This window comes from Lissotriton vulgaris, unplaced genomic scaffold (assembly GCF_964263255.1).
Source record: "Lissotriton vulgaris unplaced genomic scaffold, aLisVul1.2 SCAFFOLD_355, whole genome shotgun sequence".
In the NCBI taxonomy this organism is placed as follows: Eukaryota; Metazoa; Chordata; class Amphibia; order Caudata; family Salamandridae; genus Lissotriton; species Lissotriton vulgaris.
In genome coordinates this window covers 1,438,312-1,463,449 of record NW_028251757.1, presented here as the reverse complement: position 1 = coordinate 1,463,449, position 25,138 = coordinate 1,438,312, and the positions used below count along the sequence as shown (strand labels likewise).

At 42.9% G+C, this 25,138-nt stretch overlaps 1 protein-coding gene across 1 annotated transcript in view; it reads left to right on the top strand.

Annotated features, from left to right (window-relative positions):
* LOC147662776 (uncharacterized) overlaps nt 1-25,138 on the top strand; it is a 589,669-nt gene that overhangs the window by 4,924 nt on the left and 559,607 nt on the right. The window contains exon 2 of the mRNA XM_086950910.1: nt 7,444-7,595. Coding sequence (XP_086807036.1) covers nt 7,444-7,595 — 152 coding nt within the window. The remainder of the gene's footprint in view (nt 1-7,443; nt 7,596-25,138) is intronic.

Genomic DNA, 25,138 nt, shown 5'->3' with positions numbered 1-25,138 from the left:
CGTGGCTGGTTGTCACTGTGGCACAAAGCGTCAAGTTCACCTAACTTCATGTTGGCGTGTGGCATATGTGACAAGATCTAGGTGCAAAGTTTTTCAAAAAAGTGACAAAGTACCTTTCTGAAGCGGGACTTTTTCAAACTTTTTGACCTACAGACTTTCAACAGGACCAATCCACTTGGTGTATTCGACCAGGACGACTTTGGGTTTGGCCTCAAATTGTGTCTAGGTCTCAGGCTACCACTTTCATAGTCTATCACTGACATTAACTGGTTTTTGGCAGCGGTGGCTGGCTCAGGTAGGAATGGTGGGCCGGGGCAGGGCCTGGCAGGGGGGAAGCTGACAGAAGACGGAATAGGTATAGTTAAATAAAAAAATAATACCTATTCTGTCTTCCATTGACTTCCCCCCTGCTGCGCCCTGCCTCGCCCACTTCCCCACCATGCTTACCTGAGCCAGCCACCGATTGTTTTTGGTGCTATTTCTATTTAAAATTTAAAGTAGGTTTGAGGTTTTTATTGCTTAGTGTTTTTACTTTGTTATCAATTTGGTACTGCAAAAAATGTTGACACGGTACACTAATAAGTCTGTCCGCTTTGTGTAACAGCTACTATGGGATTGAGCTTAGGCCAATTTAGTGACTTTGAGGGTTCACGCTGACAAGAAGTGTTATTATTCCTTGACGTGGGCAGTCACCAACCCCAAATATTTATCCAATTTCATACATCCACTTTTTATTAATTATCCATAATTTGAAAGATGATACGGCACATAAAATTCCTCATAGATCATATGTTGGAGTTAACTATTTCCATAAGTAATAGCAAGTTTTTCAAAAACAATTGTAAAACACTGTGATGAATATCATTCTAACATTATAAATCACTTATTGCTAAGTATATATTGCAATTTATTTGGCATTACAAACCCTAGATGGTATCTAGGGTGGTACAGAAAGAGATAAGGCCTAATTTAGACAGGTTATTCGTCACTGTTGGGACGGAGTAACCCATCCACTAAATCTTAATAAGACCCATAATAAAGATGTGAAACACATTAATTTATTTCGATCACTTTTCTGTTTCTGAAGTGCTCACACCCCATTAGTTATTCTAAAAAAAACAGGTTTTAATTTCCTATAGTACAGAAATAAAGAGATAGCCATACGCTATCATCTTTAGCTGATTTCATCATCAGTTCTGGGTATTTCATCATTCACCAATTGTATTTTGGTGAAAGGTGACTAGATGGTCAAGAAACAACCGTGCACGTGGCAGCTCTCATAGTTCATGATCTCTGAATCATAGCCTGAGTTGTCCTCTTTTCATGTTGATCTTTCTTTGAACCATGAGAAAGGCTAAAATAATCAAGGATATAGGGCCATATGTATCAAGCCAAATTGACTTCGCAAACGCCGAAATTCGCAGAATTTCAGCGTTTGCGAATGCAATTTGGACAAATGGTATGTATGAAGGAAATGTGCTTTAAAAATAAGGAATCGCATAATTTGCGATTCCTTATTTTGCGATTGCAATTAAGGAATCACAAATTTTGCGATTCCTTAAATGCAATGTAAGAAGCCAAAAAAAATCGCTAATTGGCCTTAAGGAATCGCAAATTACCACCAACTTCTAGTTGGTGATAAGTTGCAATTTCCTTTCAAATGCATATTTTTTCATTTTTCAAAGTGCCATGTGACGTACATACATGCCCTTAGGACATGTATGTGCGTCACATGTACACCCATGCAGATTTCAGGAGTGCAACAGGGTGTCCTTTGGACACCCCTGCACCCTTGAAAATATTCTCAATTTGCGATTAGCAAATTGTGACTCGCAAATTTCCCCTTCATTCCTATGGGCCCCCTGGCCCATAGAAATGAATGGGAAATTATTCCTTAATTGCGATTAGCAATTTGCTAATCGCAATTAAGGAATTTTAAGGAATCGCTAAAAAGACGTGATTTTCTACATACATACATATCATTTTTCGATTTCTAAATAGCAATTCCTTAAAAATCGCTATTTAGAAATCGCAAAATGGGATGTTGATACATATGGCCCAAAGTTTTTACTGTAATATCTCTGCAAATATTTTGCTACAAATTTGGTGGGATGTATGTCAGTAAAACGCGATCATTTTGATTGCGGTACTTTACATTGCGGATTTTACAACGCAAGTTGGAGGGTGCGGATTGAGGAATATTATAATTTTATATTCCAACACCAGTCCACGTAACAGTAGGGAAGGTGTTGGAATATAAAATTACAATATTCCTTAACCAACAGCACCATCCAGCGCAAGTCGTAGTTACGACTTGCGTTGTAATGGCAGCGTGGTAAAGGTCATGCGGTGTAAACACCGCGTTGTAAACAACGTTTACCATTTGGTGTACCTCTACCAAGTTCAAGCCGTCATGGGACAAATCTTGTCTTACCAAAGCATACCTCTGCAGCTTACCAAATGCTCTTCTCTGCGGCACCAAACTGGAAATTCATCTAGACAGTGTTGTACATTGATTGCCGCAGCTGGAAAGCCTCCACAATCATCAATCTCTCTCCTCAAACATGCACCCCACCATACTGTGTAAATTAAGTATATTACAGCAAAAAAGACCTAAGGATGGTTTAGCCTGTACCTTTTCAATGACAGCTCAAAATATGTATTTTATCTCTATGAATGATGGATTGATTGGTAAACTGTTTCTCAGCAGCATTTAGTTCCATGTAGCTGTTATACTGTTGCACATATTAAATTCGCACTGACATTAGCAGTTGTCTTCTAAAATATAATGGCCCATTTTGTACACAGAGGGAAGAATGTTTCATTTGACCTGCAGGCGAAATCGCTGGATTTTTGTGATTCTGGGGTCACAGCATATTCCTTGTAATTATGGATTTGCCACATAATCCACTATCAATTGTATAATTGTTTATCAAAAATAATATTCTAACGCTCACAGATCAAAGATACTGAACAGCTGGTTCTGTGCGGTGGCGGGCAGTTGTCAAATGTTAATTGATGAGCTTTCAGTTGCTGATTCCTATATTCATGTTTTAAAGTGGTGCAAATGAAAAGCAATGTTGCTCATACAGAAATCACAGGAGTTGATCGATAATAACTTCCTTACCTGCACAGCAGCCTATCATAGGTGAATTTAGGCGTGAGGGGTGATGTAAGCTTAAATCCCTCTCCTAATCTCTCCTTTAAAGAGCCCTTAGTTTATTAGAAGGTGCTCAGACCGATAAGATAAAATCAGGCTGTTAAATCTGCTTACAAACTGTCGGATATATTTTTAGAAATTTCCCTATCAGGTTTAGTAATTGACTCTTGCTTGAAGATTGTCATTTTAGCACGGAGTTCAATTAGGATAATAATTTCTGATAGCACTGACCTGCGATTTATAATCCACTGTGACATGCGGTGTTCCCGGATTGTTCTGCGGTAAGAAGGTCAGCAGGTTTATAAGGCTCAGAGCAGCTCTGTTCGGAAGTGCATATTGGCTCCACTGGCTAAAAGCATTCCATCGCCAGGGCAAATCAGAAATATACTCTCTAGAAGCTGACAGGTTAATTAAAAATTCCTACTTGTCATGCAGTTAGTACTTTGCTGTTACAAATTTAGCTATATCGTAGCTTTGACAAGCCTTGATATTTTTGTATTTACTTATACATTCTTCTAAGTAATTCCGAACTTACTTCATGCGTAGTTTGTGAAGGATTTTTAACAACCAGTCTCTATTTTATTTTGCTAATGAAGTTGTTTTTGCATATTTATATATATATTTTAGTACTTTTTCAATGTTGTAAGTTACGTTTTTAAAAAGCTGACAATCCCACCGTTTGAAGCCTGTATATGATTAAGACTCATTAGAGTTGAAACGCGTTATGCTTTTTCTGCCTCAAATAAATGACTGCAACAAGCACGGTTGGTATGGCCTGTCTCGCGCTGCAGAGAGGCGCATGTGTATTGTTGCGCATATAAATATATATATATATGTATATATATATATATATATACATATATATATATATATATATATATATGTATATAGAGATATATATATATATACACACACACTCGAAACGCGTCGTTTATGCCCAAATAAACAACTTTGAAGTACCTGAATGGTGTGGCTCGTCATCCTTGACCAAACGAAAGGATTCTGTGGATATATATATATATATATATATATATATATATATACATATATATTTTTGTTTTTGTTTTGCTAATAAGTTTGGCGTCATTTAACAAAACTTCATGATGACATTTTCAAACCTAGTTTGCCATACACTTCAGATGCTCTCTTGAAAGTTTCAGAGTGATCAATCAAAGGGGGGCTGAGTAAAAGGGGGGGTCCCAAAACATTTTTTTTCCCCATGCAATTTCTAATGGGAAAATAGGAATTTTAGACATAACTGCAGGCCAAATCCTTAATGGAATTACACCAAGTTTGGAAGGAAGCTAGATCTTGGTCCAAAAAAGAGTGCTTTATAATTTGGTGTAACTTTGTTTAGCAGTTTTGGAGTGACTGAAGTATAAAGATTTATATATACCTGGTACCACAGGTCCACCTGCCAAAAGTAATAGTGTGACTGGCCACAACCTGAGAGGAACGTTGCAGCCGCTATTTTAAATTTAAACGTGACAGAAGGGGCCAGGGTAGAGGTCAGTGTGGGACCCGTCATGGGCAATAAAGTGTGCAAAAATGTGTTGTTTAGAGTGTGAGGGTCTGCAGATTGACAGCGGCGCTCAATGCAACCCCCTGTGTGCTCTGCAGTGGATCTGTGGATCCAGACCCCAATTAAAAACACATACGCCCACTCACAGAACCACACACTTTCTCACACATTCACTCACTGTAGGAGTGTGCCCTTTTTTGTCCTAATCACCTCCAAGTTTTGCCACTGGTACTGATGTTTTTTGAATGATGTGCAATGGGTCCCTGCTAACCAGCCCCCAGTGCCTGTGCTCTTTCCTTAAAAACAAGGTAAAATGATCTCATTTTGTTACAGCTGGCACACACTTTAGATCTCCTGTAGGTTCTCAGTAAATGGTAAACGTGATACCTAGGGTATGGGTACTAAAGAGGGCCCCTAAGGGCTGCAGCGTGTATTATGCCACCCTAGAAGGACCCCCATTAAAAGTTCATGCAGGCTGGGTTACATGGTGAAAACCATGCGTGTAAACATGGCATGCCACACTCAATGCATCTAATGTATGTAAGAGCCCCTATAGCAGGCCTTATCGTCCTATGGAAGTGTGCATTATATTACATGTGTATGAGCCTAAATGCCCCTGTGCTATCTCAATTACTATATGGCACAGGTGCACAGAGAAGCCATCTTAAGTGCACATATTGGGCACCGGTCATTACGAGCTCCCCAGCTGTATGATGGCTTTACCGAAACCTATGGTGTTTGGTATCAAACATCTTGTCTTAATAAATCTGTACTGATGCCCGTACAATATTTATTATGACATGGTATTGACCAGCCTGCCACCACAGATGTGTTTCTGACCCCCTGAAGGTGAGAGACCACATGTTCTAAGCCAGAACTAATGGAGGAAGGTGTTCACAAAGCTGCCTTTGATAAGCGACCCGGCTTCCCCCAGACCTGGGTGATGCCACCACCTGCCCTGATGCCCATTTATCACCAGGACAGGAGGGAAATTAGCTATGCTGTAGGCATGTTGCACCACCAGGCTAGTCACACCCTTAAGGTGGGCTACCTGATGTGCTCCATGAAAGATGGGTTCCACCATCTTGTTTTTGGTGAAATGAGGAACTCTGAGACAGGGCATTCCCACTCCCTACAACAAGTAGTCATATAGGGGGAGTATTAACCACAGGGATAAGTAGCCCATTGCCTACTACTCTTCTCTATTGTTATTGTACCTTAATTTAGTATTTTGGTGGCCCCTGACACTAGGAACTGAGATTCCTCTGTGTGGAAGAAGAAGGACAAAGAAGAGCCAATGACATGAGAATTTTGGACCAGCATCTACTTTGACACAAAACCCTGGCTGACTGCTGCTCTCTCAACAATCACTGACACAGACTCATCCAGAAGCAACATCTCCCTTGGAGTGGAGGGGCAACTCCCCTGCTCCAGCAGGCACTGACTGCAACTGCCAATGACATTGTTCCATTAACCTCGGCCCCACCGAGGGAACAGCAACCCAGCAAGAGGTTTACATGCTTCAGGAGTGCAGATTTATCTCTCTGCAAAGTTTAGAGAGGCCAAAACCCCTAGGTGTCGGTCTGCACCAATATCCTAACTACCGGAACCAGCTGCGAGCACCAAGGCTTCAGTCAGACCCTACCACCTACAAAACATACCTGCATGTTGACGGACTCCAAGAAAGGCTAATTCCACACTGAGAGCAGCACTGCAGTGTTTCTTTTCCGTCATCTGCAGGCACAGCAAGAACAGTGAGAGCCTTTTCCTTACTACCCAACCGGACAAACATCTCTGCAATCGAGCTCCCCAGCTTGGGCTTACATAAACTGATGGCATCTCTGTGGTCCTAAGACCCTCAAGGGCTGAGCCCCCCCTTAGGCTCTACCAGACTGGTCCCCCAGTCCCCGTTTGCCACCTTTTCTCACAAGTACCATTCCCCATTGCCTTTTGTGTGTAGCATTTGAGGCTACCACCACGTAAAGCACCCCTGTATTCAGACAGTGCTTTCTTGGCCCTTTGACCTAGCTTGCCTTGGTCCAGAAGAACAGTCCTGTAAGTGTACCTATACATTAAATGTTTCTTCCATGGTATAACATTACTATGTTTAAGGCTCATGCCTCGAAGCTGACAGCTGTCCTTTTCTACTGTTTTTACTGTAAAATTTGATATCTTCTAGAGTACTTACCCGATTTCCATGATCTTGTTTTCTGAAATTATATAAAAATATGAGTTTTTTTCTATAATTGGTTTTGAGTTTCTTCTTGCGTGTGTGTCTCATTTATTGACCCGGTTTGGGCAACACATGCTTAACACTGCCCTCTGATAAGCCTAAACTGCTCGTTCAAACTACCACAAAAGAGAGAAGTGGGATTATGAATTTAAGTCCTGTAAGTCAATAATGGTTGTCTGGACTTTCTGCATTGTGTACCTCATTTTGGTACAATACATATGAAGCCAGCCTCCTACACTGGTGGCTCAGTGTTCGATTTTAATTTTTTTACAAATATTTCTAATCGAGCTGTAATGCCTTGTGTTAAGTTCTGAAGCCCTTTTATACTAGGAATTTAAAAAGTGTACTGGTTAGTTAGGCCTTAAAAGACTATTTAGATGTATTTTTTTATTTTCTTAAAAGGCCCCAACTACTCTAACCTTGACTAGCACAGAGGAGGGAGTCAAGGAGCTTAACCCGACATCTTATCTGCAACTAAATGTGAAGCAGTTAAATCACCTCTGTAGGGCTTGTACATTTTTTACCTAGGTCTGCTCCAAGCAAGGCACAGCTCCAGGAGTTACTTGCTGAGTTTGATTCAGCACAGGCAAAAGCAGAGAACCTTGACATTTCTAAAGAACAAGTAGACAGTGAAGATGATTCTGTAAACCACAGCCATGGGGATGACTCCCCTACCAATGGTACATCTGATGAGGAGATCCCTCATTTCTCTCACTGCACCTAAAGTTTCAACCAATACAGAGGGTAGGTCAATCTACTCAGGACAGGAAGAAGACCTAGATGAAGAGACTTAGTCCTTGTGAGACTACCCTAAAGGGCAGCCCTTGAGGCCAAAGTCCTGGCCATAGAAAAATATTAGACTGAGTGGAGGCAGCAAAAAAGTAAATAAGAAGAGAGGGCACTTTCAATCCCAAATGACATTCCCAAATGGTTTACTTTCTTTGAGAGGGAATGTAAAATGAGGAGGTTACACTCCAAACTGTCTGGTAGTTGGGTGACAGTGAAAAAGCCCCCAAGTACTGGAGGCAGTGCTAAGTCAGGAGGAGCACCCCCTGGTACAATTTCCTTTATCATTCAAACTATCTTTGAAGAAATTTCTGCAGACATTTAGAATGATCTACAGAAACTGAAAGAATATCCAACTCACACCAGTCTAGTCCACAATATTGAAAGTGGGAATTTTCTCCACCATCTGCTCAACTATTAAAACAGACACTTCATCCAAAACTTTCACAAGTGGCAGATGGAATGAAGGTTAAGGGAAATAAAATGTGTTTGATTTCCTTGAAAATGTAATCATGGGCCATATTTACCTCATTAAATGTCTTTTTACATGAGTTACAAATGTATAATTAATAGAGCACTAGTTTAACAATATATTTTCCTCATTTGTGCCTTGGACTATAATGATTTGTCTAATGTTTACTCTATCGAAGCATAGTTCCATTTCTTCTTTAAAGCTGCTACAAAACAAGTCTTTCAAAAGCCAAATTGCATGGTTTTGGTGGTTGACATTTGGACTTTGCCAATGCTTATTTTGTTTGTGAATGTTGTTTGTATGGCTACATGGTACTCATAAGCAGCTCAGTAGCAGGGTTGGGACAGCAATCAACAATAAATAAGGCCCTATGTCTTGTTCATTGAGTTATAACATCAGTACCGTATTTATCAAGGAAGTGGGACAATTAAAACAAAGCACTTTTACCTATTCAGATTTTTCAATCAAGAAGAGCAGTTTAGTGGCTTGTTTTATGTCTCCCTGATAACTATTCTTAAATGATGCCCTGATAGACTGTGATGTCCTAAATGTGTTGAGACAGCATCTGGCATGGACTGTGAGTGATAATTTGTAGCTTTACAACCCTATTGCACAATGTACAACCCCACTTCAAAAATAGCAAAAAGATCAACCGATCTGTAATCTATCTTAGAGGAGAGCTACAACAGAAGATCCAGAAAAAGCTCATATTTTCCAGCCACTCCTGAATCATCCTATTCGCGGTAGCAGATGGCTCATCCCGCAAGTGGATGCACTTTAGAATCGCCATCTGTCCCACCATTATACACAGGAAATACCACTAGAACAGCTAACCAATCTAGGGGCATATTACCAAGCAATAGCGATAATTATCGCCATTGCTTGGTTAGAAACAAAAATTTACCGCTGAGCTGTGGCGATTTTTATCGCAGATAAACCTTGGTATTACCAAGGTTTATCGCAAATGCGATAAAAATTGGCCGCAGTGCATGAATATCGCTGAAAAGTCAGCGATATTCATGCATTACCCAGCTAATGCTCTTAGCCATGTTATCCACCTCCCATTGGATAACATGGCTAAGAACTGCTCAGGGCAGGTGTTAGCTTTTGGAGATATTCGCGCATAGTGCGAATATCTCCAAAAGTTGGTAATAGGAGATAGCGATGTTAGCGACTGTTTCCAGTGGCTAACATCTTGGCACGCTCACTTTGCATGTCATTAGTGATAAATATCACTGACATGCAAAGTGGGGCCATAGATGGTCGTTATTTCCCATCCTAGCTGTTGCTAACTGGAGTTAGCAACAGCTAGGTAATAGGGAGATAATTTTATCTCCGCTTTCTTGGCTTTTAAAGCCAAACAAGCGGAGATAAACCCTCTTGATAATATGCCCCATGAGTAGAATACTATCACAATACCTGTTAAAATATTACCATGAAAGTCCCTGTGCGTAGAAAAGCAAATATTTACTTGAAAAGAAATGCAACTGTCCTTCACAGGCTGATTACCCCCACCCCTCCCCCAAGGTATGAAACATACTACATATGTGGCCACTGACAATATACACATCGTTTTTGTACATTTGCATTGCCTGCATTTATTGCCAGACTTTCTGCCAGACATGATAATCAGGGCTGGACTGGCCGTTGCGGGCACCGGGCAATACCCTGGTGCGCGCGAAGGGTGTGGGCCGGTTTTGGGCCCCTGTGGCCCGTTTTTGTTACAGGGCCGTTTTTGCAGCATAGCTGCAAAATCCGCCCAGTAACAAAATTGGCCGAAAACAGGCCCCAACAAAGAGCTCGGTCGCACCCCCAACCCCCAGGGGCCGGCAGAGCACTTTGGCAGTGCCGGTTTTGGTCCCAGTTTGGCCCTGGTGATAATCAATGATGGATTTTATGGAAGACTCTCATAATGTACCCCCAATGTTGGGTTATAGTTGAAATGCCCACATTTGCTGGCAGAATGTCTTTGAGCTTTCATGATAATTCCTGGATGTTCTGCTACTTTTTGATCTCCTTAAAAGTGTCACTGGCCATTGCAGATTTTTCACTTTGGTAGAGGAACCTCCTCCACCTTAGCAGATAACCATATATTTATATGGTTTGTTTTTTTCCTCACCTTGGAAAAGGATGGGATGCCAACCCAAGGAGTTGGGGGTGGTGAGGTTTATGCTGTTGAACTCTAACACATGAGCATAGTCTGCCTTCATATTCACTAAAGAGAGCTGTTTGATGTATTCTCTGTGGCCCATCGTGGAGATGCAATTCCTTGTCTGAGGCTCTCCATTAAGAAATACAATTTGTGCACTACCCTAAGGATAATGGCTAATGGGGATTATGAGAGAAATTCATTAAGGTTTACATAGCATCTGAACACTAAATCGAAGGCTGGAGTTGCAATAAAAAAGCCAAGCGGTACATAGGGCAGCTCTAAACACGCCTGCCCTTTGTATGGGGCTTAATATACACCTCAGGAGTTCCTATCTTAGGGTCATAAGCGCTGGCAAGGTAGTGCTGCAGGAATGTTGCTTATCAGGGAATCACTCATTGTTTTACATGGGTCTCAGTATTTTAATCTGTTACATGTCTAGACGCTGATGTGAATTGTAACTGTTTCTAGAATTCACAATGGTCTCAATATTTTTTATGTCATTGTTGTTATTGCTGGTACTATTTCCAGCTACATTTAAAAGAAACCGGTTAAACAGGGAGACACCTTAGGCCTCTTAGACTTTAATCCCCAACAATGTTGGGAAAAAGGACACAATACAGATGCATGACGTTTACAATTAATTAAAGAACCCATTTTAAGTGTTTTGAGGTCAAATAGTCTCAAATAGTCTTTTCCAGCTTCATTGGGAAAGAAAATATCAACCCTTCCCCAAACGTAGATCTTTTGTTTTGGATCTGTCCTTTTTTGCAGGGTCTCCCCCAGGTTTTTTGCCATCTGTTGCTGAAACTTTTAAGGTTAACACTAGAGCTCATTGTACCACCCAATACAGTAGCCTTTTAAAACACCCCTAAGGCCTGCCACTGCAGCCTGTAGTGCACGTTTAAATAATCAATTTCTACTTGGCAAAATAAACCATTTATGATTGTGGAACTAGTGAACCTCTAGTTTCATCCCTTTTGGGCACACATTGTCGTTGTCTTTCCAATAAAAAAAGACTTCCACTCTGTTTTTTTAAATTGTTCATAAGTATCTTTTTTAATTCATTTTACGGTTTATGATTCTTCTTTTAAACATCGAGTCATTATCATACAGGTTTAGGTTTTAACCTCATAAGTATCAGGCAATGTCATTTTCAAAACATCCAATGCATTTCGGGCATTGTTGATATGCCCTTCATCAGGGAACAAACACTGTTTTGTGTCTTGTGGTCCCCGCTTTGGAAATCGGCCTTCTAGAAGTCAGGTAATCGAGACCTTTGTGCTCAAATATGCAAAAGAAAAGTCAAGACCTACTGCAGCTCGTACTCCTGGCCTCCTTGCCACTGCCCCTCCTGGCTGTCAGGGTGCCCACCGGCCGGCTAGGAGCACGGACCGTCCGTAAAGTCAGCCCAAACTCAGCGCCCCTCACTGACTTGCAGAGTTGACATTTGTCAGGGGTTCCGCTACTTCCGGTTCGGTCTTGACTTTTCGTTTGCATTGGGTGGATTAGCACTGGAATGGCTGACCTGTAAACTCCACAGGTATAAGACGGAGCTCTAGTGATCTACTGCTTCAAGCGAGCGAGACCGCTGGCCCCATCTCAGGGGCATCTCAAAGATACAGGCTCCTGGTCTGAGCTGTTTTTGGAGATTCAACAAGGAGATATTTGAGCACAAAGGTCTCGATTACCTGACTTCTAGAAGACCGATTTCCAAAGCGGGGACCACAAGACACAAAACAGTGTCTGTTCCCTGATGAAGGGCATATCAACAATGCCCGAAATGCATTGGATGTTTTGAAAACAACATTGCCTGATACTTATGAGGTTAAAACCTAAACTTGTATGATAATGACTCGATGTTTAAAAGAAGAATCATAAACCGTAAAATGAATTAAAAAAGATACTTATGAACAATTTAAAAAAACAGAGTGGAAGTCTTTTTTATTGGAAAGACAACGACAATGTGTGCCCAAAAGGGATGAAACTAGAGGTTCACTAGTTTCACAATCATTAATGTTTCCTGACGCCGTCGGACCCTCGACGTCACCTCTAGGAGCACCAGAAACAGGAGCTGAACTTTTTACATAGCACTAACAAAAAACAAAAGCTGTGCATCTATCCTACAAATCATCAGTGTTTTCAAAATAAACCATTTGCCAGGTGTAAACCTTCCTTTATAATCCACATAGGTTATCCCTAACATAGGGCCTAAAGGCTCATAAGCCAGGGTGCATTTCATTTAATAAGTAGGATATGTGGATTCAAGTTTTACATGTCTGGGTAGGGAAAAATGTCTTAAGTCGTTTTTCACTACAGTAAGGCCTATCTCTTCCATTGACTAACAGTGGGTTACCTTATTATCAATCAATCAATAAAACTTTATTTCGGTTTTGTTTTTCAAACCATAAAAGTACATACAAATACAACGGGATAAAATTCATTATTAAAGAAGCCATCATTAAGATACAACAGTACTAGATTAGCAGCAATTTATACCAGTGCATTCTTTGTTGAGGTATGCTAAATATATCTACAAAGAGGTTTAAGCAAAAATCATTATAAATCCAAACATTTTCTGTATTTTACCTTATTACATTTAATAAGTGCTAACTTTGGATCGAGACTCGGCAGAGATGTAATGTCTAGAATAAAAATGTATTGGAATTTGAAATCATCTTTAATGGGAAAGTTGGATTTTAAGTCACAATTCAAGAAAGGTCCCTTTTAGAAAGTTGCCATTTTTCTGTCTTAACCATTTTGTGTTGTTGTCAGTATCCTGTGCCACATGACTGTGAATTACTTTACTGTTGGGGTTTGTATGTTCCTTATAAACGCTGACTCAAAGGAGACATGGTGTGGGATTGGATGGACAATCCTGCCAGGATGGCTTGGGGCAGAGCTTTGCCCTGGCCCAATTGCACTTCAAAGGGCATGACCCCAGCACACACACAGGTACCTGACACTAGACTTTTGTCACCCCACACATGTTCGAGCCTTGACAGGGGAAGGGAAGAACTTTCCAGAACCAGTTGTGGGAGCAGGGCACGGTGTTCTTCCCACATGCCAAGGCTGACACCAGGTTTAAATATCGGACCCTCATAGCACCTCTTAAGTACCCTCCTTGAACTGTGGACATTTGAGAAGAAGGATTGCCTTCCCCCAAGAGGGTTGTTCTGCTGTTACTAGAGGACTGCCCTGCTGCTTGTGGACTGCCTTGCTCTCTGAGAAGAAAGACTTGACCAGCTTTCTTCATCCCAGGCTAACTTGAGTGACTCCAAGGGTCAGTTTTCTGCTGCTTCTGCGACCAGCAGAGATGACCAGCAAAGTGAGATCTGCACTTTGTGCTACAACAATGACAACCTGCTGTGACTGCCAACTTAAAGCTCCAGCAATGACCGGCAATGATGCCTGACTGGCACTTCATGCTACAGCGACGACAGCCTGTACCACCAGGCCAGCTGTTAGCACTCCAGTGACAACTGTCCAGAATGCTCTTCCTGCTTCTTATGGCCTTTTCCACATTGAACGGAACTCTTTGCGCCAGACTGAGAAGGCAAACGTTTCAGTGGGACTAACCTGGTCCTTGGATGGGAGCCATGCTTTATCGCAGCTGCCCTAGAAAACTGCCTAGGATCATTAATATATTTCTTAAGTGCTCAGTCACATGCTATTTAAATAGTAATCTATGACTGTGAAAAATGCTTCTTGTTTTACAAAACAGCTGATGTTTTTCTCTGCACATGTGTGTAAGATGGTTTCTTAAAATATAAGATGGGGTTTTCATGCATACTTACACACATTTGTATACTCCTTTTTCTAATTGATATTGTTCACTCACATGGAAGCACAACAAGAATAAATTAGCATTTACAAAGGAGCATTTAGCTAAAACTAGATTAAGAAAAACAGCTCAGGTTCTTTGAACATACAGCAAATATTGTTTTATTGTTTTTAATGTAGTCATCAAAAGTTCAAAACAGTTTTACATCTTCCTTTCTTCTAACTCTTGTTGGGCTGCCTCTGTAGATCACTGTGCTCTAATGATGAGGCATATTCCAAGCATTTAATCTTTTCTAAGCGATAAAACTCGTGCTCATTACTGGAAAGATGACTTGCTCCATAGGTCATTTCATACTCTCGCTATTCATTTAGAACATGTTTTTAGCAATTTCCCACAATTCAAATTGCATTTTTACCCTGTGACTGCATGCGGGAGGCATAATGCAGTTACATATAAGGTTATTAGGAACTTCAATTTATAAGTGACTAACAAGCAACCGATGTGCAATCTAGGTGCAATTTGGAATAGCAACTTGGAATTGCATCTAAATGCCATTACAAAACATACATTCTAGGTAAGAAAGAACTTTTCATGTACTGCAATCAATATTTTCTATTGCATGATATACACACATACACACACAAACTCACCCACACACAGATACACAAACATACACACAAGGTCAGAGCTCTCCCAATTAGTGGGGTATGGAACATCGCTCCTGAGAGGCAGAGCCTCGAGTGGGTTATGATGCACCTTCTTCAATATTAATGAATAGCATATTATACTCATTGTCCTATAGTATTAATGCCATGGTATTATATAATGTATTTCAAAGTATTGCACCAAAACCAGGATTCAACTGTTTAAAGGTTAGCAATAAGGTACAATCACATTGCTGAAGTCTTCTGACTATTAAGAGAGTTGTTTCCCTCTGTAAATTAATTGTTGCATGCAATATGATAAACGATAACAGTGTTTTTCTAATGTAAATTTTGTTGTACCTTGCTAATATTTGCTCTTTGCACTGTAGTGATAAATGTGTGAAAGTGTGTTTATTTCCTCATTAGCTCTAATTAATGTATTATGAGCCACAGGCAAATGTGTAATATGGGCATATATTGCCATGGAGTTATAGTTACCTGAGGGCACAAGTTATAGTTACTTGAGGTCATTCTAAGTCTTACTCTGAATTTCTATGCTTTTGTGTGTGTAAAATCTGTACCTAACTATAACGACCCTGTAACCTTTGTTTTTTTTAATGAATTACTAAAGTTTTTTTAATTCTCTTTCCTAACTATAGCGTCCCTGTAACCATAGTTTTTTTCTGTGAATTTCAAGTCTTTTTTAATGTAAAGTTATATTAAATTACCAAATGTTAATCCAACCACCGCCCCACATGGCCTTTGGCTGTGTGCGGCATGGGTTGGCCCCAGGGCATGGCCTTCTGGCCATGCCCTGCCATAAACACCCAAAGGCAGCCAACCCATGGGCCCCCTCCCTGGGCCAGTTTTGGCCCCAGGGATCCCATACCTCAGGGCTCAGTGCATTTTCTAGGGGTGGGCATTTAATACCCCTCCGCTGGCAAATTTGGCCCCAAGGACCTCATCCCCCCAGGCCCACCATTATATTTGTGGGGGAGAGAGACAAGCAGCCCGCCTCCCGGGCTGCTTTCGACCCTGTGGACCCATCTTCCAGGCCTGGCTATATTCTAAATAGGGAGGGGTGAACGCAGCCCCTAACCTGACCAATTTTGTCCCCAGGGACCCCATCTCCTGGGGCCCATCACATATAGTGGGGGCATGTGTTCCACTACCTGTGCTGATTTTGACTCTGGGGACCCCATCAGATGATGCATTTTTTAGGGGAGGTAGTATGTGGGTCCCGCCGGGGCCATTTTGGGCTTCGGGGACCCCCTCCCCTGGGACTCACCATTACATTTTTGGGGGAGTAGGCACCCAGTACTCCTACCAGGGATGATTTCGTCCCCGGAGATCCGATTTTTCGGGCCTGAAAATATTCTAAACGTGGAGGAGGCACACAGCACCCTCCCAGGCTGATTTTGGCCCCATGGACCCCGTGTCCTGTAGCTCTGCACCTTTTTAAATGGGGAGGGGGCACACAGACCCCTCCTCATTCATGTATTGACCCAGGAACCCCTTCCCTGGGGCCTGGCCAATGTTTAAAGGGGGAGGGGAACCACAATGCCCCCCCTTCCTGGGCCGATATAAGCCCAGGGGGCCCATCACCCAGGGCTGTGCCATCTTAGGGTGGTTGCCCTGGTGCTCAGCCAGGTCCCTCACCAAATCCTCCATGGGGGCCATGGAGGTAGCATTAATGCCCCAAAGCCCCAGCCAGTTCCCCGAATGCAGCGGAATCCAGCATTGCTCCAGTCGGCTGGGAGCAACTAAAAAAGCTTCTCCTTGCGGGCAGGAGCAATATTCCGATATGTTTCCCTGACTACATCACTGTGGACAGAAAAACAGATCCGAAGTCCACTCCCAGCTGGTGGGAGCATGTTTAAACCTCCCACCAGCTGGGAAAAGACTTTGTGTTTGATTTCGCTTGCTGCTGCCAAGCAAGAGCAAACCCAGGTTTCTTTCTCAGTGCCAGTGCAGGGAGAGAAACTGCTATGTCCCGGGGAGGGCCTCCTGGACATAGCAGGAGCCAGCCCTAAGGGATGGGGTCCCTATGGTCATTAATGGCTCCAGTAGACGTGTCCCATGGCAGCCCTTCCATTTTAAGTATGGTTGGTCCCCGTGGGATGGGTTCCCCAGGACTGAAATTGGCATTGGGGAGGCAGGCAGTTTGCCCTCTGTCTCTGTTTAACTTTGGCCAGCCACTGAGGATGGGAAGGGGGAACTGCATGTCCCTTCCCACTTTTAATGAGGCAGGTCCAAGGGGATGTGCCCCCCCAGGCCTGAAATCATCCTCTGGGACTCCTCGACCTTGAAAATTTGTGGCTAGGCCCCCGGGAATGGGGTCTCCGGGGCTGAAAACGGGAGACCTCATATTAATATTATGAATCCCGCCCCGATCTGGCTCACCCAGGGGGCAAAAAAAAAACAAGTGCGGGAGACTGCGCTTATTTTTTTTAAAGTTTGGTATGGATCCTCCACACATTTGTGGCAAAATTTAAAGAAAACATTTTTATCCCCAGGGCAAAGGGGGTCAGGGTATTCCTACCCTGCCCTCTTGTGTTTTTGAACATTTTTCTTGGAACCCTGGCTGAGTTCAGAGTCCCAAGATGGCTGCCTCCTCTTCCTCGTTGAAGTGGTGGCAGCCAATCAGATCTCACCATGAGATCTGTTGGATCCATTGACCACCCTGCATCATTAGATATACCTAGATTTTTTTTATTACTTAAAAACTACTGAACCTTATTTACACCAAATTACACAAGGTACACTTTCTTGACCAATATCTAGCTTTCTGACAAATTTGGTGTAATTCCGTTCAGTGGTTTGGGCTGTAGTTGTGTTCAAAATCCCTCTGGGAGATTACATAGTAAAAATGCATTATGGGACCCCCACCCCCACCTTTTCCCAGCCTCTGCTTGATGAATCATCCCAAAACTTTCTAAACAGCAACTGAAGTGACTAGCAAACTAGTCTTGAAAATTTCATGACGATTCATCAAACGGCACCAAAGTTACTAGCAAAACACAAAAATACTTTTCCAATGGAAATTCGGTCCTAAGTATAATAATATACTGCAATAATAAACACATATGCATGCGTTTATTGCTACTGTGCAAAGGTCTAATTGAGTTTGTTAGCAGAGTACGACAAATTTGACAACAGAAAGCACTTTTTACTAACTCAAGATTGCATGCTACAATTCTTTTACATAGGAAAACAGCTCTCCTAGTAGTGAAAAGATCTTTTCAATATGATTATACTTTGCCGCACTAATTTAACTTCTTGCAGTCCATTTTTGATAAAATTCCTTTTTTAAAACAAGTACATGTGAAACAATAGAATGGCGTGAATGAAATATGCATATGTGTAAAGTATTATGTACAGTTTATTATTATTGTTAAGTGAAGGGAGGGTCATCATGAATCACTCAAGGCTTCGCTTCTTGTGATTCATATAGCCCCTTGCTGCAATCAACAATGATAATAAATAGCATATTACACTCTGTAGACAGACAGACAGACAGACAGACAGACAGACAGACAGACAGGTAGATTCAAGAAAAATAGTTGCATTATTTAATGAACTATTTAAATGTTATTTTTTGTATGAAATTGAATGTGAAGTTCTGTCAAGTGAAATCTAATTTCATAAAACAATATATTATACTGACTGAAAACCCGAGATATTAGAATAGATTGTTACATTACAAAAATACGAAGTTAGCATTGAGAGAAAAAGTAGTAGCAAATAAGCATTAAAATAAAACACATGTATGACATTCAACTCTGAGATGCAATCCTTCAGCGATGTTTTGCCATACTTTTCAATACTTATTCTGTCTGATAGAAAAATGGTAAGGGCCTGATTATGAGTTTGGTGGTGTGGGAGCAGGGTGGCATGCCACCGTCCCACACCTACACCACCAAACTCCACCCTGACTGCCCGACGGATTACAAATTGTAATCCGGGCAGGCAGTTCTGTGGTATCTGGCCCACGGAGCTGCCTTTCAAAGGCTCATATGAGAGCCTTAGAAAGGCAGCGCCATGGGACCACCACATCTTGTTCCAGCATGTTATGGACTATAATGTCCATGCCGTGCTGGAACAGGGGGTGTATGCAGACAGGGGGCACACCATGTTCCCCCCGCATGCATCCACAGGCCCTGAGGGAACAGGCAGCCCTGCAAGGCCCCCTAAGTTTCCTCACCGCCAGCATTTTAATGGAATGATCACGGCCATGAGAGCGCTGGCGATGAGGAAACTAGTAATATGCTTGGCGGTGCGGCAGCAGCACCACCAGCCTATTGCGAACCTCAGACCGCTGGGTCACCACCAGGGATTGCAGGTCCCTGGCAGTTGTAGTGTTCCTATGTTGGTCCAGCCACCGTCATCACAATACGGCAGCCGGATCACTGGTGCGATGCTTGTTGCACCACCAACGTGGGTTTGACGGTCCGTTGGATTGCCACACTCATAATCAGGCACTTAGTCTTGTACGCATTAGTCAACGATATCCAGAAGTAAGGTGCCAATTTGAATTATGTGTATAATTCTGTAGTAGACACTTGCATCTCATACAAAATCTAGTTCATTTATAGTACATGCATCAATGGTTCATCTGAAGCTTACTCTTTGCATGCAACCTGCCATTGCTTTGGACCACTAAAGACTTAGAGGTTGTTCCCAAAGGTGCACTCTCCACACGTGGGTGTGTGCGCGTGTGCATGTGTGCGTGTGTGTGTGTGTGTATGTAGAGCTCTCAGAGTCAGTGGTTCATCGAGGAATGTGCATGATTGACAGGACAGATGGCCTAGTAGACTTTCCTTAAACTAAGCGTTTTATCATAATTAATATTGCCCTAAGCTTCTGGAATTAATTTTCTACTACAAGATAAAAATCATGTCAGTGCAATGATTTTAACATTGTGTCAGAAAGCACTAACTAATTTTGCTGCCAGCGTAATGCGAGGAAAGCCCTGATCCACATTTTGAATTTATATTTCATATTCATAGTGAGTTTAATTAAAATGAGCTTGATATTCAGTGGGATTCTGGCAGTACTATTTAACTGAAATGGATAAGGCCCTTGATAAAGTAAATGGGATTTTTCTAACGCACTAAGTGATATCACTGTACATAGCTATGTTATATTAAAGCTATTTGAATGTCATAATGAAGTAAGCCAAGTCATCAACATCTGTAGTACTAATTGATCAGGCGTAATTACAGTTTTCAGATGAAGGCTGAAGTCACACCTTTAGAGCTGCACTGGTTGATAATAGGTGAAAAATCTAAAAATAATTATGAATTGTCTGAATAATGGTTCTGATTGTAACCTATCGGGAAGATAAAACATATATGTGTCTAAATGGCATGCAGGAAGGAATGGAAAAGTGAAAGAGCAAGCCATGTCAGAAAAATAGAGTAGAGTTTAAATAGAGGGAGGGAGGGAGGGTAGAGTAGAGTTTAAATAGAGGGTAGGAAGGAAGGAAGGAAGGAAGGAAGGAAGGAAGGAAGGAAGGAAGGAAGGAAGGAAGGAAGGAAGGAAGGAAGGAAGGAAGGAAGGAAGGAAGGAAGGAAGGAAGGAAGGAAGGAAGGAAGGAAGGAAGGAAGGGAGGGAGGGCGGGAGGGAGGGAGGGAGGGAGGGAGGAAGGAAGGAAGGAAGGAAGGAAGGAAGGAAGGAAGGAAGGAAGGAAGGAAGGAAGGAAGGAAGGAAGGAAGGAAGGAAGGAAGGAAGGAAGGAAGGAAGGAAGGAAGGAAGGAAGGAAGGAAGGAAGGAAGGAAGGAAGGCTCTGTGCGTTTCAGCTTTCAATCTTTTTTTTTGTGTTCAAAGGTTTTTTATTAGGAGCTGCAAGAAATACGACAGTACAAAAGACCAGTTCAAGAACTTACGTACAGTGCTATAATGAAATCATAAAGAAAGAATTATAAACTTTGCTACTGGTTACGTAAATTGCATTCTGTAATAAGTCCAGAAAAAAAACAAAGGGTCCACACATATTGTCTAATAGGCAGATGTAGACGAGTAGCGTCCAAAGTTACACGATGACTTGTTTAACATGACCATTATCACATGACATGACCTGAGGAGAAAAGAACACCAACATTGGATAGCAGAGGCATCATGAGCTAAGCATTTGTGTAGATCTACCCTGTATACAAAGGAAGGATGCACGTGACAGCTATGCAGAAAAGCGCTCCGAGTACCATCTGCTCAGATTCATGGAGGTTTGAATGCGTCAAAGTGGTCATCTAGTGCGTACCAGAGTTTCCTGAGCGGCGCCCTCCATGGGGTGGAAGTTAAGGATATGTTATCCGCACCTCTTAAGTGGGAGACCCAATTTAGCCCGTGGGGAAAGGAAGCTTTGTTCGTACTTTTCCAGTTATTAAGTATGATTTTGACCCCAGCCGTCAGCAGCAGGTCCAGTAGGGCTTTGTCATCATCATTGAGTGTGACGGCTTTGGCAAAACCTAGAACAAGCGTTGAAAATTCCCTTGGTAAGGTGATATGGAGCACTGTGTGTATGAAACCAAAGATCCTGTTCCAATAGGAGGTAACACAGGGGCATTTGAAGATTAGATGTTCCAGATCTCCTCCCACATTCGTACAATTCCAACATGTGTCGTCAGGTTTGATTTTGTGAAGGAACAACCTCCTGGGAGTCCAGAAGGCCTTATGAAGCAGCCAGAACTTGGTCTGTGAGAGTGTAGGGCTAATTTTGTGGCGAGTGGTGGATTCCCAAGTGCTGGCCCAGATAGTGTGTAGAAAAAGGTAGCTACATGTGCGTTTCCATACTAGTATCGATGCCCGGATGGCTGGCGCAAGTCGCCTATTAGTTTCCATTCTGAATAGTTACCAAATAAAGAGACGGGCGCTGGGAGCAGGAATCACAAGAACAGAGTTTATTTCTCATGAGGAGAGCCTGTCATTTCAGACACGAAACAAGGTGTCATCGGGAGGTGCTCTAACAAGTGAGCTGAGACTCCGTCTTTTATACCTTACAAAACACTTGGCATTACAATCACAGCATTGTGAAACAAAGAAAAGATATCCCCATAATCCTCGTGTCAATCCTACCCCACATGTGTTCACAATAGGGACCCTTGACTTGCTGATAAAAGGGGAGGGCAATCACGCAGCTGAGTGTTCCGTCAACTGTTTAGAATGTGTGCGCCTGATCATAGCCCAGGGGGTGGGGTGGCTAGGATCAATAGTGGGTCCTTTGAAGAGGAGTGACTTCATACAAAAAGGGCAGTAAATGGTATCTCCCGGCTTAGGCGATGGCCTCGGACATGTGTGGTCAGTCGGACTCGGGGGAAGGGGTCATCAAAGGAGTGGTATTCATGCCGCGTGGACAATCGAGTGCGGAGGGAGGGCTTGTCAACAGAGGGGCATTCATGGAAGGAAAGGAGGTGTTGGTCAGGCGCGGCCGTGACTACCAAGGACAGGATCTTGCAGAAGGAGGTTTATGACTTGCCCGTGTGAGGGAGAAGGGGAAGGGGGGAGCCAGGGTGTGCACAGGGACAGAGTAGCACACAGAGAGGGAGGGGTCTTATGACTCATGCATGAGAGAGCGGTGGTAGTCAGGTGCAGCTGGGGAGGGCTATGTCAGCTGGGGCGAAGGTGACCTCTTCAAGAGTGAATGGGGGGTTTGCGTGGGTCAAGCAGAAGGGCTGCCTTTCAGGGCAGGATCGCACAGAGGGAGAGGGTTTCATTAATCCATGCATGTGAGAGAGAGAGGGGGGGTTCAGATACGCGCAGAAGGGAAGCCGGTGATTGTAATGAGCAGGAAAAAGGGGCCAGGGTGCTTAGAATGGCTGTCATGTACGCATGGGTACAGGCCTTTGCTGGCAGAGTGATGCAGTCAATGCTTTACGGTATTCATGGTGTATGCAGGGAGAGGAGTGGGAAAAGGGAAATGAACGTTGCTTATGTACATCAATATTTCTAATTTTCTACAGTCGCCCCTTTTTACATAGCAAAGTTCATTTTCGTAATCGATGAGAGAACATATAAACAGGTGCGGTCGAAGAATTAGCATTTTGTCAATACTAACATATGGCATATAATCATGGACAGTTGATGTGTTTGGCAGAATGCAGCACATAGGAGATTGCATTTGTCGAGTTCCTGTCATTTCAAAGCACTACATAGCATAAATGTTTCTGACTAAAAAAGGTGGCCAATGAGCATTTTGACCAAGTAGTTGAGGGCGGAATTCGGTTCAATACACAAGATCTCTTCGTCACAGTGTCTTTTAGTAGTGAGCCATCACTGGTAGGCTCTAGTCCGTGTCCTTTCGTTGGCGCTGTTGAGCACCGGCGGTGGAGCTATAGGTCCAGCTCGGGTCTATCCTTACGCGTTGCAGGGTGCGGTCAGTCCTCTGCTGTTAGACCACAGTCCTGTTCCCTAAACAATCCGTTTGGCGGCGCCTCATGCTCGGCACCTATATTTCCGTGGCAACACCCTATTCCCAGTTGAATGCAGTTCTTCCTTTTGGCAATAAGTCACGTGGAAAAGAGGGTGTGTGTAGTTCAAATAGTCGATAGGAGAGAGAGTGGAGTTGGGTCAGAGTTCCTGGGACACACAAAAGGGACCAAGGGAGCAAAGGATAACAAGCAGGCAGGCCCATCAATCGGGCCCAAAGAAGGGGGACGGAGACTCCAGGCACACGTGGGTTAGCAGGTGGAGGGCTTCAGGGCAGCCCGTCGAGTTTCATTTTCCACGTTTGGGATTGCTGTCTCGTCCCGTATCTAGTTGCTCTGCGGCTCCACCTTTGGTCGAGGTCACACGTGTCTCAAGATCTGCAGCCAGGCTGTGCGTCATGTCCGACTCTTCTCCTTCAGTGATCGTGAATCTTTGAATAGGTACAAAACAAGCTTTTAGAGAACTGGCAGACGAAGACATTTATGCATGTGAATTCCTCCCTTAATCCTACGCATTTGGGAGATACGCTCATCGGTCACAGTCAGAGGTCTATTACCAAGCAGTGCATATGTCGGCATTCCTACTGAGCTCATGCCAAGTTTATTCATCGTCCCATTTATAATTCAAGTGAGGACAAATAAGATTCCCATCAACTGTGCATTTCATCATATTCAACATTTCGGAACATTTCCCTTCAAGGCTGGCTCACCTTTTCAAACAGGGCGGGGGCGCTATCATCGAGAGTCAGGTAAAACATGGTTTTCTCGAGGGACGACAGTTACTCATGGTCATCATGTTTATATCCGGGACAGCGGCGGGGGTCTACCAAATGGAGTGGGGATGCTTCGGGCGCTCGCGCTTGGGTGTGAAAAGGGGGATGGGGCAATCTGGGCATTGGGGGTCAATCTAGACGTTGGTGTTTGTCTCTGACGAACGGAAAAGTAAGGTGCCATTGACATACAGTTCCCCTATAAAAGGTCAAATTGGGGGACCTTAGTCGTCTTACCTGTCCTTTCCTTCTCTGCCAATTCAAGTTCATTCATTTTGCAGAAAGGAGAGGTAGTAATATGGCGAGATACAATCATTTTAGTTTCGGTCAATTTCGCTGAACACCTTCGCGTTCAATAAGTATCCAATCAGACTGGTGCCAGCGAGGCACCGTTTTACCATAAAAAGGAAGAGGAAATAGGGAGACTCTCATAGAGAGTGAGAGTCGTCCGCAACCTAAACGAGCCATTCGGTACACGTATGACATGTAGAGAGAGAGAGAGAGAGAGTGAGGGAGAGAGATAGAGAAAGGGAGAGACGTGTACAAAAATAGGTCATTTAGTGCGTTCACAACACAGAACAGTAGGGGGTCAGGTAACGGAGAGACGCAAACAAAGGGAGAACATAAACCCCTACAGTACATACACACACAAACTCAGACGAAGGAAGACAGTACATGCATAAGACATTCACAACAAAACATAAAACAATGGTTGGCCAACAAGATCTATATTTTTTTTTATCCTACTTATCTTTTACTATCCTATTTACCTACGTGCTTAGCTCTTTCTACCTTTCCCTCCTTTTCCCTCTCGCCTGTTATCTCTTCGAGCGTTCTCAATTGCCAATACTTACACCTCTGTTAGTCGATCAGAAATGAACCTGGTTGCGCTATTTACCCATGGTTGGATTTTAAACCATTCTCCCGTTTCTTCCTTTGGTGGGAAGTTCTTCAGGCTGAGGCAACGGCAAGTATTGATCGGGAGAACAGTCGGACAGCTTGGCTAGATCTATAGGAGTGTGAGAAGGGAGCAGTACATTTGAACATCAGCAACATTTCTAACTTCCCAGATGGGTGCAGTCTTGGTAACCCTCACCCGTGCACTTTTCTTTTGTCCTTTCCCTACCTAATCAAACGTCTAGTTACATTCTCTAACGTGTTATTTCGAGTCGATTTTTCGTCATACAGTACCCGT